General features: G+C 39.8%; 1 protein-coding gene across 4 annotated transcripts in view; it reads right to left on the bottom strand.

Annotated features, from left to right (window-relative positions):
- Positions 1-15,996, bottom strand: part of plekha7a (pleckstrin homology domain containing, family A member 7a) — a 151,572-nt gene that overhangs the window by 22,049 nt on the left and 113,527 nt on the right. For 3 of the 4 annotated variants that reach the window (XM_073471314.1, XM_073471316.1, XM_073471317.1), the window contains 3 exons: positions 15,580-15,652; positions 12,325-12,425; positions 2,899-3,080 (listed from right to left, as the gene is read on the bottom strand). In XM_073471314.1, coding sequence (XP_073327415.1) covers positions 2,899-3,080; positions 12,325-12,425; positions 15,580-15,652 — 356 coding nt within the window. The remainder of the gene's footprint in view (positions 1-2,898; positions 3,081-12,324; positions 12,426-15,579; positions 15,653-15,996) is intronic. The other variant, XM_073471315.1, reaches the window with a different exon arrangement.

Below are 15,996 nucleotides of genomic sequence, written 5' to 3'. Positions count from 1 at the left end.
GCTGTCTGGGTTATGTCTTCAGTAATGTCACTGTCTGGCACTCAACTCTTGCTTTGAATGTTTGGATAAACAAATGCCAAAAGAGAAGTGGATGATAATTAACTATAACAGTTATCCTGACAGATGACTTTTTTCCCCTTAAACTTCTAAAAAGGACTTCAGTGGCTTGTACTTGATGTGCACCAATTCTGTTTCATTTGATCACTTCCCTGATTTCCCATTGACATTGTGTTTCACCATTTCAGAAGTCTTAGTCTTTGTTCTGTTGTGCTGAACTGAATGTGAACTAGATGACTGTCACATAAATGAGAAACTTTTAGCCTCAGCCCCAACTTTGACGTGAGGGCTAAATACACCACACAGACCATTTTAAGGCAGGGCAGATGACAAGCAAAGCCTTGTAACCACAATTACATTTTAAAGTCATTAAAGGAATAGTTCATTCTAGAATGAAATTCAGTCATTATCGACTCACCCTCATGCTGATGAGAAGTCCGGTGTAGTTTCTTATTCCTCAAAGTGCAGCTGGAGACCTGCGGGGCTACCTTCCTGCAGCAAAAATCCATATAACGGGCGTAAATGGTGTCCGAGACGAAAAGGTCCATAAAACTACACAAGTTTACTCGAAACGACGTCACTATACTATATTTGCCTGGACGCACGCTCCCGCGTGCACGCGAGTCTCCCTCACAGCCGTTTGCACTACGGAAGCCGCACCAGACAAGATCAACGAGAACTCACAATAGATACACACTGGACACCATTTACGGCCGTTATATGGATTTTTGCTGCAGGAGGGTACCCCCGCAGGTCTCCAGCTGCACTTTGAGGAATAAGAAACTACACCGGACTTCTCATCAGCATGAGGGTGAGTCGATAATGACTGAATTTCGTTCTAGAGTGAACTATTCCTTTAAGGAAATCCCGTGTGAGAAGAAGCAAGAGAAACAGCCAGGTCTCTGAAATTCAACGAACTGTAGACCAGTTTATTTTTAAATGAATTTAACAACCTCAGGGGCCCAAATGCCCTTTCCCCGGCTGGTCTGAATATATTTAATATAAATTAGCCCTATGATGATTGGTAGGTCCCCATTAGATTGTGTTAAATGGGGCATAGAAGGCATTATCTATTAGCTTGTAAGAGTAGTGTTGCTAGCAATAACTTTGCATATTGTAAAAGTAACCAAACTCTTGCAAAAGAAGTGCAACATGCCAGCAAATAATAATACTACTATTATACTTTTTTCAAACACTAAAACAAGGGGTGTAAAAAGGGGTTCAAAAAATATCCAAGTTGAAGCTGTTTCCAGTTAGATTTCCCTTCGGTTAATCATAAACAACTAATGTAGTCTTCTGGGATTCCCCTTCTAAAAACAAAAAATATAAAACGAAGGAGTACGAGCTGCGGGTGTCTGAGGCTGCCAGTGTAGGATGGGACGTTTTTGATCTGTGCTACCTCCCCCCGTCAACACATGAATAATACATGGCGTAAGCGACTGCTTCTTCAAAAACAGCATTTCACAACATCAGAATGTCCTCTTTGAGAGCAAGAAAACACATTAAAAAAAATATACACTCCACTCAGATGTTACAGCTCCAGGACTGACGAAGTGGGATGTTTTTCCAGGAATCACTGTAATTTATGTCACAAAGTGACAAGCAAATGGCAACACTTTCTAGGATGTACTGTGTGTGTTTATAGGATATAACAACTGTAGCTATAACATACTGTAAAGTACACAAACAAATACTATTATGTCACACAATCTGTTAGCAGATTTTTATGTTCTATGGGTTGCACTTGCAAGGATTGATCATTTTATTGTTTAATGTGTTTAAGTGTAGATGAGTACAAACTCAAGTCCATAAAATGTTGGGATGCTATCTTAAACCTATAGAACACAGAATGTGCTAATACTTTTGACATATACTCAATTTAAAACAGTACAACACTAATATATTTACTGTTTTACCTCATCAGCTTTATGCTTACTCTGAATCTGATGCCAGCAACATTTCAAATAAGTCAGGACAGGGGCAACAGAAGACTGGGAAAGTTGAGGAATGCTCCGAAAACACCTTTTGGAAACACCCTTTGGAAAATTTTACAGGTAATTAGGTTCATTGGTAACAGGTGATAGTATCATGATTGGGTAAGAAAGGGGCATCCTCAAAAGTCTCATCCTCAAGTAATTTTCAAGCAAGGATATTACTACATGGGCTCAGGAACACTTTGTAAAACTGTTGTCGGTAGACACAGTTTGATTGCAAATGATGTTGTTATATACGTTTTACACAATGTCCCAACATTTTTGGAATCAGAGTTGTACTTAAATATAAATCAAGAAAGCCAACAAACAAATGCAAGTTCAATGCAATGCCAAAAAAAGATGCAAAGCAAAGGGCCTCCTGCTTGATTAACAGGTGAAGTGTAGTACAAAACTACCACAGCACAGTACAAAGAAGAGCTAATGGGAGATGCCAATTTTAAAGTTATAGGTATGTGTAAGCTTGTGTATATACAGGATGTGTATTTTATAGTCAGGCCTGTTTAGTACACTAGTGATTCATGAGTGTAAGTGTAATCATAATTAGGGATGGGACATTAAATAACTTTTCATTTCAATGAAAAATACAAGAGATAACAAAAGTTTTCGTTTTAAGCAATGCTGGAATCAAAATATTGGCAAAAAAAACACAAGGGGGAGCTCATGGCGCAAGGTGGAGAAATCAATGTGTTGAACATGTAAAAGTTATGACCTGGAACTTTTTTTCCAACTTTTTTTATACATACATGTTTTGTGACTGAATCCACTCATATACTCATGTACCTCACAAGTATTTTGCTGGTATTCTGCAGCTGCTTGGGTGTGTGTGTGTGTGTGTGCGTAGCCCTACCTGATTAGTGTGTCGATGTGGTTCTGCATCAGTGTGGCCTGGTTCATGGCCCTCAGCCAGGTGTTCATGTCCTCCTGGGTGTCTGCACTGAAGTAATACGTCCGCATTCCAGTGTGCTCCGCCTGCGAGCCAATCACAGAGCTCTGCTTGTAAATGTACGAGCGCATACCAGTGTGGCTAGCCTATAGGAAGAGACAAGAGGCTAGGTCAGTGTTGAGGTCAGAGACAGAGAAATCGGCTTTGGTCAAAGAGACAGAGAGATATCATGCTGTCCAACAAGAGAAACAACATCAAGCATCGGCCAATACAGAGAGAGCCAATGAAGGAAACCACACAATAGAAATACGGAGACAAAAACGCCAGCCAGTTACCAGCAGCAAAGCCACAACTTTTAACCAATGACAGGAAAGATTTGTCAGTACAATGGAGGACAGAAAATGTTCAGACAAAAGAACCCCAAAGTCTCCTCACAAACCTGTTTTCGTCTTGTTAATTCAGCTCAAATATCTACTTAGAACATATAAAAGGGCAAATAACAGTTTACAAACATATACAGTAACTTAAAATATCTTTTTATTCATGCTTGCTATATTTTTCAGTTTATATAACAGTATATCTCACAGTATATCTCGCCAAATAAGGAAGAACATCAATTCCCGTGGTCTGACATGGAAAAGTGAGCACAGTGAAATGCATGCGTAATTAGATTCCACACCCTGACAAGGTAATTGTACTCTTTGATTTAAGTGCTGAGCTCATGACAGGCATACTCAAACTTAAGATGGATATTTCTTTGTATGCGCACTGAAAAGGCTATTAGTCAGGTGATCTAATATGCTATTGTCAGGGTGCGACAGTCAAGAGAACATCTGCACCATTTCATCATGGGGAAGCTGGGACTAGCTGGTGAATATAATAGTATAGAGTATTTAGCAGCTATTCACTACCACTTTATTGGGTTAGAATATTTACCTCCGCCAAGGAGCTTATGTGTTCACCCATGTCTGTTTGTTTGTTGGTGGTTGGTTGGTTTGTCAGCAGGATCACCCAACTACAGCTACAGAAAGGATTTCCATGAAACTTGGATGGAAGATGGATCTCAGCCTTGAATAGACCCCAGTGAATTTTGGTGCAAATCTGGCTAAAGGGATGGATCCAGGGTTTTTTTTTTTCTTACGTTTCATTAATATTACAAGACAGCATTTTTCAACATTTTTATAATTTTTTTTAGGATCTTGATGAAAAATTTCAGCTGTATTCAGGTGGCTGGTATCTATCAATGAGAACAATTTGATGCGGATAAAGGGGACTGTTGGGCCTTGGTGGAGGTATGCGCTCTACTGATTGCCATTAAAGTTACATTTTATGTTTAGGGCTTGTTCTGCTGCCCTGATGTGACCAGAAAATCAATCAACGCAGCTTCAACTGATTATTTTCAGTGCCTAGCTTCTTTGAACAGTAATTCTCTTCATTTCCCAGAGAACAAATGAGAAGTAGTTGTATTCCAAATGTCAGACTGTTCAAATAGGCAGACCCCAAAAAGTAGGGACGCCGTGCAAAACACACATAAAAACAGAATGCAATCATTTGCAAATGAGCCGTGTTTACAAAGATTGGTTTTAGAAAGTGTTCCTGGTGCCAATAAACATAAAATTGCATACATAAGGATGTATTTAATCTCAATGATGCTGATGTTATATAACATTTACTTTTTTGTCTTTGTAGTTTTCATTTGAGCATTTGTCAAAAAGGATTATCAATTTAGCATATTCTGTTTTATGTTTTTCACGGGATCCAAACTATTTTTGGAATTAGGGTTGTACTCACAATAGCACAGTAACTGCAGGAATGAAGGAGAGTTGACTTCTACCCAAAGGAAAATGAGAGCGGTTCCTTTCTAAAAAAAAACATCAACATGTTTCTGGCTGCACTGCATTTTGGTCTACTGAGACTACCATCAGTAGAGCAGTTGGTATTTTTGCTTCTCCTATCTACTATAGATTTCTGCCTGAAAGTTTGTTGTACTGTGCATGTCCAGAGAGAAGCCATGAGAAGCTCACATCAAGACGTTCACTATTTGATAATTCATATCGCCCAGTCAGAAAATGTTCCTGCTACGAACTTGTTTTTAGCTGTGCTGAAAATATCTCAACATGATGTCACTGATGTTATAATTAGCTAGCTATCCACAGGGATAAGGAAACACACCATGAAGCACAAGAACTGGCCAAGAAATCCAAGGAACAGTACATCACTAACAGCTGTTTTTTAATTAATAGCACTCTAAGTGTTTTTTGTCCTTGATAAAGATGTCCTTGCTGTGAAAATGGGGTTATTAGAAGCTCCTTTAAAGTGAGCTGCACTCCATTGAGCACAGCTCAATAAATGTCCTACTTTTCCCTTTCCTTCCTTCCTTCCTTCCTTCCTTCCTTCATTCACTGTTTTGCTGGTTGGGACTTGAAGACAAACGAGTGAACCCACTCAACAACAGATGCATGCAAATGAAAAGCAATAAAACACTAAATCCTCCAACCCTAATTCATTCACTGAATAATGAATGCAGGATAATAAGTGTGTTTGGTGTGCTGTGGTGGGATCCCACCATGGCTGCAACACAATTTCTCTGTGATTTCTTTATCTAGTTTATATTGTTAGAAACTTCTTGATTCCTCCGCAATTCGGCTTCTAGTCTGCAGCGTGATGACAGCCAGAAACATACAAAACACCCACTTGTGCAGTTAAATGTACACTCTGAACAATACCATGAATAATACAAAGACTGTCACCCCTGCTGTTTTATCTCTGTTACAATAAACTCTCTATAAACCCCAGCAGACAGATGCAGACATGTACACAAACAAACATAAATACTCCCATTCCTACATCCCTCCCAGGGTCCCCGACAGCTTAATATGTCACCTCCCCTCTGAACTCACTGCTGTCTGACTGCTAAAACAAGCTCATCTCAGTGTCTGCTGCTGTGCACTAATGAAATGACTTAAAATATCATTTCCTTATTCACTATGCTTGAGTATCTACTTGACCCTGATCCAGGTACATATTTTAAAACCTGGGAGTTGATTGCACCACTCACTTGAAGTCCAGATGACCTTGGAAGGTAGTATGGCAGGCGTGTACATGAATGCACTAACACTGGAAGTGAGCAGAGGCTGATCATGTCCTCAGCAATGGTCTTTATTATTTAAGGTTATTCTATTGTCTTCATGAACAGTAAAAATGTTACACCTAATCTACAAAGAAACTGGAAATAACTCTTCACACAATTCTATTAACTATGGAGAGCCCGATACAAGACATAGTTGATTGTTAAGTCATATTTCCAGGTTGTCAAATACATAAACTTTGGGTTGGTGATGCACAGCATCAGCGGTCTCCATAAACTGTTTGTAAGCTTAATAAACACAAATAATATCTAACCGTAATTTTTCCCATTTGTCCAGGACATTGAAATCCTCCAGGACACATGGACCAGTGTCAAACAGTGTTCGAAAGTATTTCACAGACTCCTGCAGAGAACAGAAATTTCAGTTGCATTTGAAAAATACTGCCAAGTGCTAAGCTGACATTCGTGTTTCAACTATAATATCGCGGTATAACACATTATTATTATCAGTTTCAATTACCCTTTGTGTGATGAAAACAGAACAGTTTCTTAGTTGAACAAATGCTTTCTTATAATTTCCCAAAATATTATGTCCTGACAGCTATTTAACTTGATATAAACCTGGAATATACATTTCTAAAAACAATAGTATGGTAGTATTCAATCTTGTGTACAAGCAAATGCACAGGGTATGATTAACGTCAACTTTCATATCATGGTATGCTGCGGCAATCCTACTCAACATCAGAGGCCATGTTGTATGCATGTAGTACTTATGTTTCTAAAATCCCTTTTTATACTACTGGAGACAGGCTGTGTGTGTCTGCTGTCTTAGCAGTTGGTCGACACACTAGAAGTGATTTTTATTCTGACCAAGTCTCCTTAAAGACTGTCTGATCAGATGCATCAGCTGCAGTGATGTTTGGTTAAAATGAAAATTGTGCAGACTCTTTCACAACAAGGCTACCCAGATGAAAACAACAGATGTGCACCACACAGGGCTCAGTTGGCCTGTCAATGTCACAGGAATGGAGATGTCTTTAGGCAGATTTGAGGACAGGAAACAGGCAGGGAAACTAGTTAGCAACCACTCATCCTAAAAACGAACAGGAGATGTGTCCAAAAACACCCCAAAAATCTCGACGAAAGGAATAACAGCATCCTCAGGAAGCAGCTGTCAAAACACGCCTGCCTGCTCACTCACCATCAGCATTCTGACAGACGGCCTCTTAAAGCTACAATGGGACAGGCCTCTTGATGAGAGACAGAGGACTGCGGTGCTAGTCAGATGTTTAGGCATGTGAGAGATACTGGCATGCGTGTGCAGCGCACACACACACAGTACAGAGACTACGGAGGAATATGTTGAGTCAAATTAATTCAAACCCTCATCTGAATCACAGAAACTTTAACCAAAGATTACACCCACATCTGATCTCTAATTCAAATCCTGTTCCTGTATTAGAGTCTGGCCAAAAATTTCTCCAAATCGTAGGCAAAGTCACACCCATGCAGCCTCCATCACACGTTTCAAATCTCGATTTCAATCTCTTAAAACAGCCGTGATTTTTTTCTTATTTTAACACATATACACACACACAGTATCAACAAGAGCCAACACACACCACCAGCACTCTAAAATAACATTAGGAGCCTCTGTCTCTCTTTAGCAGGAATGCTGAGTGGGTCATTCAGCTCTGAGTGCGTGACTGACACACCTACACACTGAACACATACACAGATAAGCCCCTTTGTCTTTATGTGGTTTGTGTCTGTGTGGGATTTTAAGGGTGTTCCTGATGATTTGTTTTCATCACTACATTGTTTAATGACGCTTTGTGGAAAAATATGAAAAGTCCCTCTCGCCATTTATTTCTCTCCTCTATTTAGCCGCGACTAGCCCTCATGGCTTCCTTCCTCTCCACCTATCGCTTCCTCTCTTTATTTAACTTTTCTTTTCCAGCCCTAATCACTTCCTTCCCTTTCTGTGTTCTCACTCCTTCAGCCTCTCTTTTTCTACAAACTGAAAAATATCACTCTGCACTCAGAAAAGGCTTACAATGGTGTCGGCTCGTTTCCTGCGGACAGCCCCAGACAAACACACACACACACTCTTTGTCCAGGCGCTATTTAAAGAGTCATTGTGCTCATACAGATAAGCCTCAGCAGCCAGAGCACCGCACAGCTTCTGATAAGGTACATTCTTCTAAATTTGCAACTGTAGAAATTGAATTTACACTGAAAAACATCCACACTGAGATTGTAGGTGTTTTGGTTTTAAATCATGCCTGCTTTGAGAAAAACATTCAGTGTTTCTACTCTGTTTGTAAAGAAAATCCTGTTATAGGTTAACCGGTAACAGGTTTCTCTACTTAAAAGTTTCCTTCAGCAGCAGCTGCTTTGGAAAAATCACCATTTGAGTGACTGTGGGGTATCACAGCCTGCTTCTCCTTACAGTGTTAACATGATTTCTTTCAGCTCTTCACTTCTGGAAGAGTAGTGTGAGGTGACGTGAGTTCCAAATAAAGTGACATTTTTCTCCACGCCATCAGAAAACTGCATGCTGGTACAGTAGATGTGACAGATGGAAGAGACAGCGAGAGTAGCACATAGATGAACGATAAGCCCCACACCAGATAAGCCAAATACAAAGATTCATATTGCGATAACAAAGACAACACGAGGGGTAGAGAGAGAAGGAGGGGGAAAAGACAAGAGGGAGAATTAAATAAGACAGAACACTGAAAGTAAAAAAAAAAACAGCACGACCAAGTCAGCCACATGGACATGTTATTCTCAAAACATGCAACCAACAGAGGAATATACACAGCTGCTGTATATTCTGTCATGTTTGGACCCAAAAAACCACACCAACAAGGATATATAACGTTTACATCTGTCAAAGTGAGAGCACATGTGAGGGTAGAGTACCTATTTATGGGAGGACTGTCACTGGACGACGCGACACACTCACAGGGAGGGAAGTCCCAGTCAGGCAGCCACGCAATTGGAACAAGAGAGGGAAGAGGATTCGGTGAAATGGGAAGGGGTCTGGAGGGTGGGAGGTTGTCGAAGCTCAAAGGTTTCATTTGTGGGGGTCATGATGTGTATGGGTCAATTTGGTAGTCAACAGTGAAGTATTCAAACACCATCATATAATACCCACCCCATCAGGCTCATTCAGGTAGCTAAATGATCCTTTAGACCTGGGTTTAGCAAATTATTTTAAATAATTAAAGTCACCTTGATACAATGCAAAGGTTCACAGACAAAAGGCTTGGGGGAACGCCTGACCATCTCCATCAGTGCCTGTTGATTTTCCCCTCTATGAGATCAATTATTGCGATTTTATATAGCTGCCATTTTTTGATCCTTTGGAAGGCATATATCTTACCCAGTTTGCAGTGACCATTAGTGAGATGTTTATATATTTTAAAGGAGACATATTATGCTCATTTCAGGTTAACACCCCCCGACCCAGCATTGCTAACAACAGCAGAGCAGCTGTGCTAGTCGAATTCTTAGGTACCAAATTAGCTGCTATGCATAAATTATGCACATGTCAGACATGGTGACATAGTGTGATGTCACAAAGTCACAGAATTAAAGGCAGGACTACTGACAAGGCTTTTCAGGAGCAGTGTTTTCTGTGGGAGAGAGGAGCTTCAGTTGGTGCGGGCTTTGACCTTTTTAACTTTTAAGACTTTTAACATGCAAGAACCTACATAAAACACTGAAGGAAAGGAAAAAACTAAAAAGCATAATAGGTCTCATTTAATACCCAGAGACTAAGCAAGGCCTTTAAGCAGTGAGAAGGTCTCTTTCCTGTTCAAGGAGAGATCAGGGAACGTGACTAGACTGCTACTGTTATCAAACCTTTGACCTTTTGGTACCAAGGCTTTTCTTCACACTTCAGCAAACATGCCACTCCATGTAATAAACCACATTAAAATGTAAATCTAATGTGATGACTCTCTGATGACAAAAAAGTAAACGGCTGTCTGTGATAGATGAAAACCTTGTACAAATATATGCACTGCATGTACATACACCATTTTAATCTATTAATAGAGTCGAAGCCTATATTCACATGTTGGCAAGTTGTTTGTGCTGTACAGTATATCAGCAACTTCACACGTGTCAGGCTCTTGTGCCTCAGGGAATGGAGAAGCTTCATTCCATTCCTGAGGAGCTTTTCTGTCTCAATAAAGACACTGACAGACATACGGTGGTAATGGACATCACCAGAACAGGTGGTGAGTGCTGCACAAAGCTGAGTGGGTGGGCAGGCAGGGATTTGATAGTAGGAAGATATTGATCTGTTTTATTATCTGCCATTACAAGGTAATTTAAAAAAAAAAAAAAAAAGTTAACATTTTGAACGAGAAGCAATAAAAAAAAAAAAACTTTAATTAACAGATAATTTTTTACTTCAAGGTGTTGCTTACAACCGGATGCTGGATTCAGATTACACAATATTAGCTATGTTAGCATGGACAATATTTCTTGATTATGATTGAAATCATTCTGATTTAAGATTTTGAGTCAACTCTTTAAATGGGATAGGATTAATATGGTCTGGTGTTTACATGCAACAACGAATTTAATTGAAACACCTGCATGACACGCGCAAAAGTGATGTTATACTATGCATTCCTCTTCCTTGTCAGATATTTTATCTCTCTTGGCCCGTGATCAGCTCCCTGTCCTGAAGATGGAGATCTATCGTCATCTGTGTAAAGTTCTCTAAGAGTTTGTATCAAAAACAAACTTTCCACAGTAGACCAGTTCACCTTAGAAGCCACCATCTTTGGTAAGTGGAGAACCATACGTCACTACGCATTTACATCAATACGGTGGGCATGTGCAGAAAGAACGCAGCCGGAAAATAATCAGGTTATATTATTGTTATTCAACCTATTTAAATTTTGTTCGGTATATTCTGATTGTGGTGTTTATACGGAGCATTTTTATTCTGTTTGGGCTTTTAAACCGATTATAATCGGAATATTAGGCTCCATGTAAATGCAGTTGCTGTGTCAGTTTGGGTCATTGTCAAAAACTCTTGCCATGGACTTGACCAGGAAACATGACAGACTATACGATGGTCCCCGACCAATCCTAGCTTTCAGGCTTTCACGACATGCATGGTGTTATTGGGTGGAGGTGCTTGGGTCAATGAAACAAGAATATAAACAATCAATGGCATCCGAAGAGGAGTGATACTGGCTGTCTTGTGTTTGGAAAAAAAAAAAAATCGAAGAAAAAAAATGTGACCTTTCCTTTGTGTCACAGTTCCATCTCGTAGCACCAACAACAACATTCCTCTACGCTTCGCCATGTATACAACGGAATTTCTCATAGAAGGCAAAAAAATCTCTAACATGGAAGTCGAGCGGGTGTCAGTTGTCATCCCTTATGATACACTACACAAGATAAGATGCCCCTGGTGCCCATTTTGAAGGCCTGTGTCTGTGTGGTCGGGCTACTTTTCGGGCTGATATTGTGTAGTCGGAATCCGGCATAAAGACGTGTTCTCATTACCATGATCCCTCGTTGTAAAAGACTCTTCAACGTCACACATACAGAAATGTTTTTTTTAAAATAGATAAATACACAATGTCAAGTTATAACTCATAATCTATGATTGACAGTATAGCACAGGGAGAAATGGACACATGCCACCAAACCTGCTGGTCAACATACAACAGATGCTGTAAAGAGGCAGCAGGTTTTCATTTGGGGAGGAACGTGTCTTACTTCTAAAGAACATTTTTGTCATTAACAATACAAACCTCTTGGAGGCAACTCTCATCAGTAGTGCTTTAAATAGCCTGAGGGAATACATTATTAGCACATGTGCCAAAAGCAGGAATAAGAACTTAGTATTCAACATTTTTTGTTCAAGTTTCAAGTCATTACTTAAACATGAAGCATCCTTAAGTCAATGATCATCTTCAACAGTGTCATCAACATTAAGTGTGCAGAACAGAGCTGCATTCATTGAATTGATTTCACTTGTAGAAGAATCCTGTTAGTGCCTCAATCACGTCATCACCATGGATACAAACTTTTAGTCAAATTAGCTTTAACTTTTACAAGTTTTCATGCTATGAGATAAAAAACACTTCCAATTTTAGTAATATTTACTCTTGTTGCAGCTTTAATTGGTCGCAAATGATCAATCTGCACTGCTTTTCTTCATTTTAGAAGGAATGATTCCTTGTTTTGTGTTTTGACTCAAAAGTAATTCAAAGATACAAATCAGCATAGTGTAGTCTGTAGAACAAAGAGAGGCGTACCTTAAAGGCATACTTGCGGCTGATGTGGTCCTCAGGGCCCACAGACGAAATGACATAGCTGGGCAAGGGAATACTGCCCAGTACCGATTCCTCTCTGCTATCTGGAGAGAGTGAAAGAGAGAGATGGCGGAAGGAATGGGAAGGGGGTGGGGGGGTGGAGTAGTGGATAATCAGGTCGAGAAAAGGAGCGAGAGAGATATGGAGGGAAGGAAAGAGCATGAGAATAAATATCACTCATCACCCACTAATTTCATCACTGCCTGCCACCGGTATCATAACACTCACACACACACCCATATGCCGTCATTCATACCGCGGTGTTGTGCCAAACAGTACACTCTGGTATCCCAGTGTCACAGAGCTACAGCTGGCTTGGTCCAACTGGCAGCCAGCCGCCTTTGCTCTGTGTCTGCCCCATCCGGCTTACATGCTGAGATCATAGTGAACACACACATACACATTTTTACATCTATGTTTGTAAGGACCCTCAGTGACATAATGCAGTCCTCAACCTTTCACCTTAACCTAAACCTGACATCTTAACTCTCAAAAAGCCCCGTGAAGAAGTGCAGAGAGCTTAAAATTCCCTCACTTTACAGAGGCATCCTTTCTCTTAAAGTCTTAAACTCAAACTGCTCCTCACAAAGACAGAAATAAAAACACAAACACATGTATGCAACCAGAGTATGTGCTATTTTGAATATTTCACACATCTATAAATAAATATCAAGAGTATCGAGAGTATTTGTTTTCCTCTGAACATTGTGACAGCGTGCTAGAATGTCTGTGTGTGTGCGCGCGCGTATGAGTGTGTACACAACAATTACTACTGTGTAAAATTTAGTAATGGTATGAAAATATGCGTGCACGGCATCTGCGTGTGTATGCATGCGTAAGTGTTTGGCTAAGAGGTGATAAGGTGGGACTGTGGATTAAAGGGGTAATGGGTTAAAAATAATTCAAGGACTTTTGGAGGAGACATTCCTTAACTGGTGGACGAGACGCTGAGGTCTTTTTATCGTCTGTCTCACTCACATGGACAAACATACACACACATACACACACTGAGCAGACCAGACTGTGACATGCGAAGTTTGATAACATCCAAACAGCACAAGAATGGTAAGTTTGATAACATCCAAACAGCACAAGAATGGTAGGATTCTGTCACTCCATTTTGTCTAAATTGAGGGTCTATAGATAGAGGGTGTCATATTTCTAAAGACTGTGAAGATCAATTTGTGATATTTGGCCACATAAATAATATTGACTTGGCTTGACAAACAGATCCTATTCTAGCTTCTTATCTCTAATTATTTTATGGTTATATTTATGACACTAAACTGAATATCTTTGGGTTGTGAACAAAACAAGACATTTAAGGTCATCATCTTAGGCTTTGGGAAATGATGACATTTCAAAGACCAAACAACTAATCGATTAATCAAGAAAATAATCATTAGTTGCAGCCCCACCCGCCACTCTTCTTAATTTATTCTTTATTTTATTTATGTTGCGTTTATTTATGTATTGCTGGCTAAAAAAATGTGTGAAATACCAGAATCATTCTTTGGAATTCAATGAATAAGTTTCTAATTTTGAAATGTGAACATCAGGCTGCTTCAACTCAGATATTTCTAGAAAAACACAAAAATACAAAAAACAAAAGACTCAAAAACAAGGACACGATCTCTATATAACTGACAGAAACCACCGATAAAATAAAGGGAATAATATAAAAAACAACAAATACAACGATGGGAGGTCTGATTGTTTGTGTAAGAACAAGAGATGAAGGCAGGGGATAAGTGATGCTGGAGACAGATCAAGCGTTTTCATGTTGAGAGGAGAAACCTTTGAACTGAGAGAGAAAGATGGCAAAAAGTGAGGAGAAGAAACGACAGAGAATTGATTTCATCCTCCTGTCGAGGCGAGGAGGCAGACGAGCGTGTCCCAAAAGGTTCGGTTAACAGTATGGAGATGAAAAAGAAAGGCGTGGAGAGGCAGATAAAGACAGCCAGAGGATGGAGACGGATGGTGAGGGAGGGATGTTGATAAGAAAACTGTGTGTGTATGTGTGTGTCCATATCTTTCCATGCAGTTGAGCTGTAACCCACTGAGAGACTGAATCACTGGCTCCTTTGTCAGCTGCAGTTCACTTCAAATCTACAATCATCTGAGTCTGATTCAAACTTCTGAACCTTGCCCAAACCTTTTTTTGCTAAAAGCAGTCATACTTTGAGTATAAATGTATACATTTTATCCTCCAAAGAAGGCTATTTCTTCTTGGGAGTGTGCATATTCCTACATTTTGAAGCCAAGCTGCCACACTTGGTTATGATCTCATTGGAAACCACTGGTTGTCATTCTACTCATGGTCCACTCACTAGCTAGCTCTGCTTTCAACAACATATCACAGAGATGCCATCTGCAAGTGTAGTTTGGTTCAGTTGTCATGGAGTTGGTTGAGTAGGGCTTTTCGACAACAATATGGAGTGGCCAGACAATGGGAAGCTTTTTCTCCAGGGGTCCCCTTTTGTAGACAACAATATTCTATTAATATTTGAAACCATGTCTATTCTTGACTGATCAGAACTTTTGTGATGGAAGACATTGATCTTAAAGACATGCCACAATGATAGTTAAAATGTTGTTTTGCAAGGAACATAAATATACTTTTATTCAATGCAAATAAGGAGCAACGCGTCTTTATTCCCATGTCTTATAGTTTATATTTTACGCATGTGACATAGGCCTATTTCTTTCACAACACTGTTGAGTTGCCACCCCAAAAGCTGAAGACATGCACATCCTCAACTACATGTCAGGGCTACAACAGCTACACTCAAAAACATGTTTTAGATAGAAGAGTTCAGATAAATATGTGCTAATAACTGTAGGATTACTCCACAGTGAATGGTAGCAAACTTTGTGTTCTCATGCACTTCATTTTTCAAACACCAGTGAGACAGCTGTAGAATACAATGCAGTCCAATACAATAATCTTTCAACAAATCCCACGTGTGAAGCTTGTAACATAGAGGTTTTGTTGAGACTTCCTAAAAGGTGTTGATGCAATGCAGTGGTAATTTTAAAGGCTTTGAAGGTGTTTAAAATTTAATTATATTGCAAGGTGTTTCTGTTATTTTGACCTTGCATGAATGAATGATTGTGATGGAGCGAAAAACACAAAGAGGCAGGAGGCAGAACAGGTAGTCAGTTTTCCAATGTTGACAGTACCAAGTGAAGACTCACCTTTGTAGTAAAAGAGACAGAAATCAGCCAGGACGAACCACTTCCTCTTCCAAAGACGCATCCCAGAACTGTCCTGCAGAAAGTAAAAGGGGTAAAGAGTAATGAATGAACGAATAATGAGATACCAAGTTGCACAGATTAGAGGAGATAACAAGAAAAAGTAGACAGATATCTTAAAGAGGACGAGCAGGGTGGTAATGAGAAAGATGAATGAGTGTTAGAGATCAGAAAAAATAGCGAGGGACAGTAGATACAGAAGTAATAAATGCAAAAGGAAGGTAGACATGTGCTGAGATAAAGCGAGTGAACAGCAAAGAGGAGGAGGAAGAGAGTGATCATTTGTCCTCGTTCACTGGCTCGCTGGGTCTGCCACGGCTGCTTTACTGCCCTCTCCGTCTTTTATGTTCTCTGGCTGAA

Source organism: Pagrus major, chromosome 8, assembly GCF_040436345.1.
Source record: "Pagrus major chromosome 8, Pma_NU_1.0".
NCBI lineage: Eukaryota > Metazoa > Chordata > Actinopteri > Spariformes > Sparidae > Pagrus > Pagrus major.
Note: the sequence above shows the minus strand (reverse complement) of the source record. Positions and strands in the feature narration are given on the sequence as shown.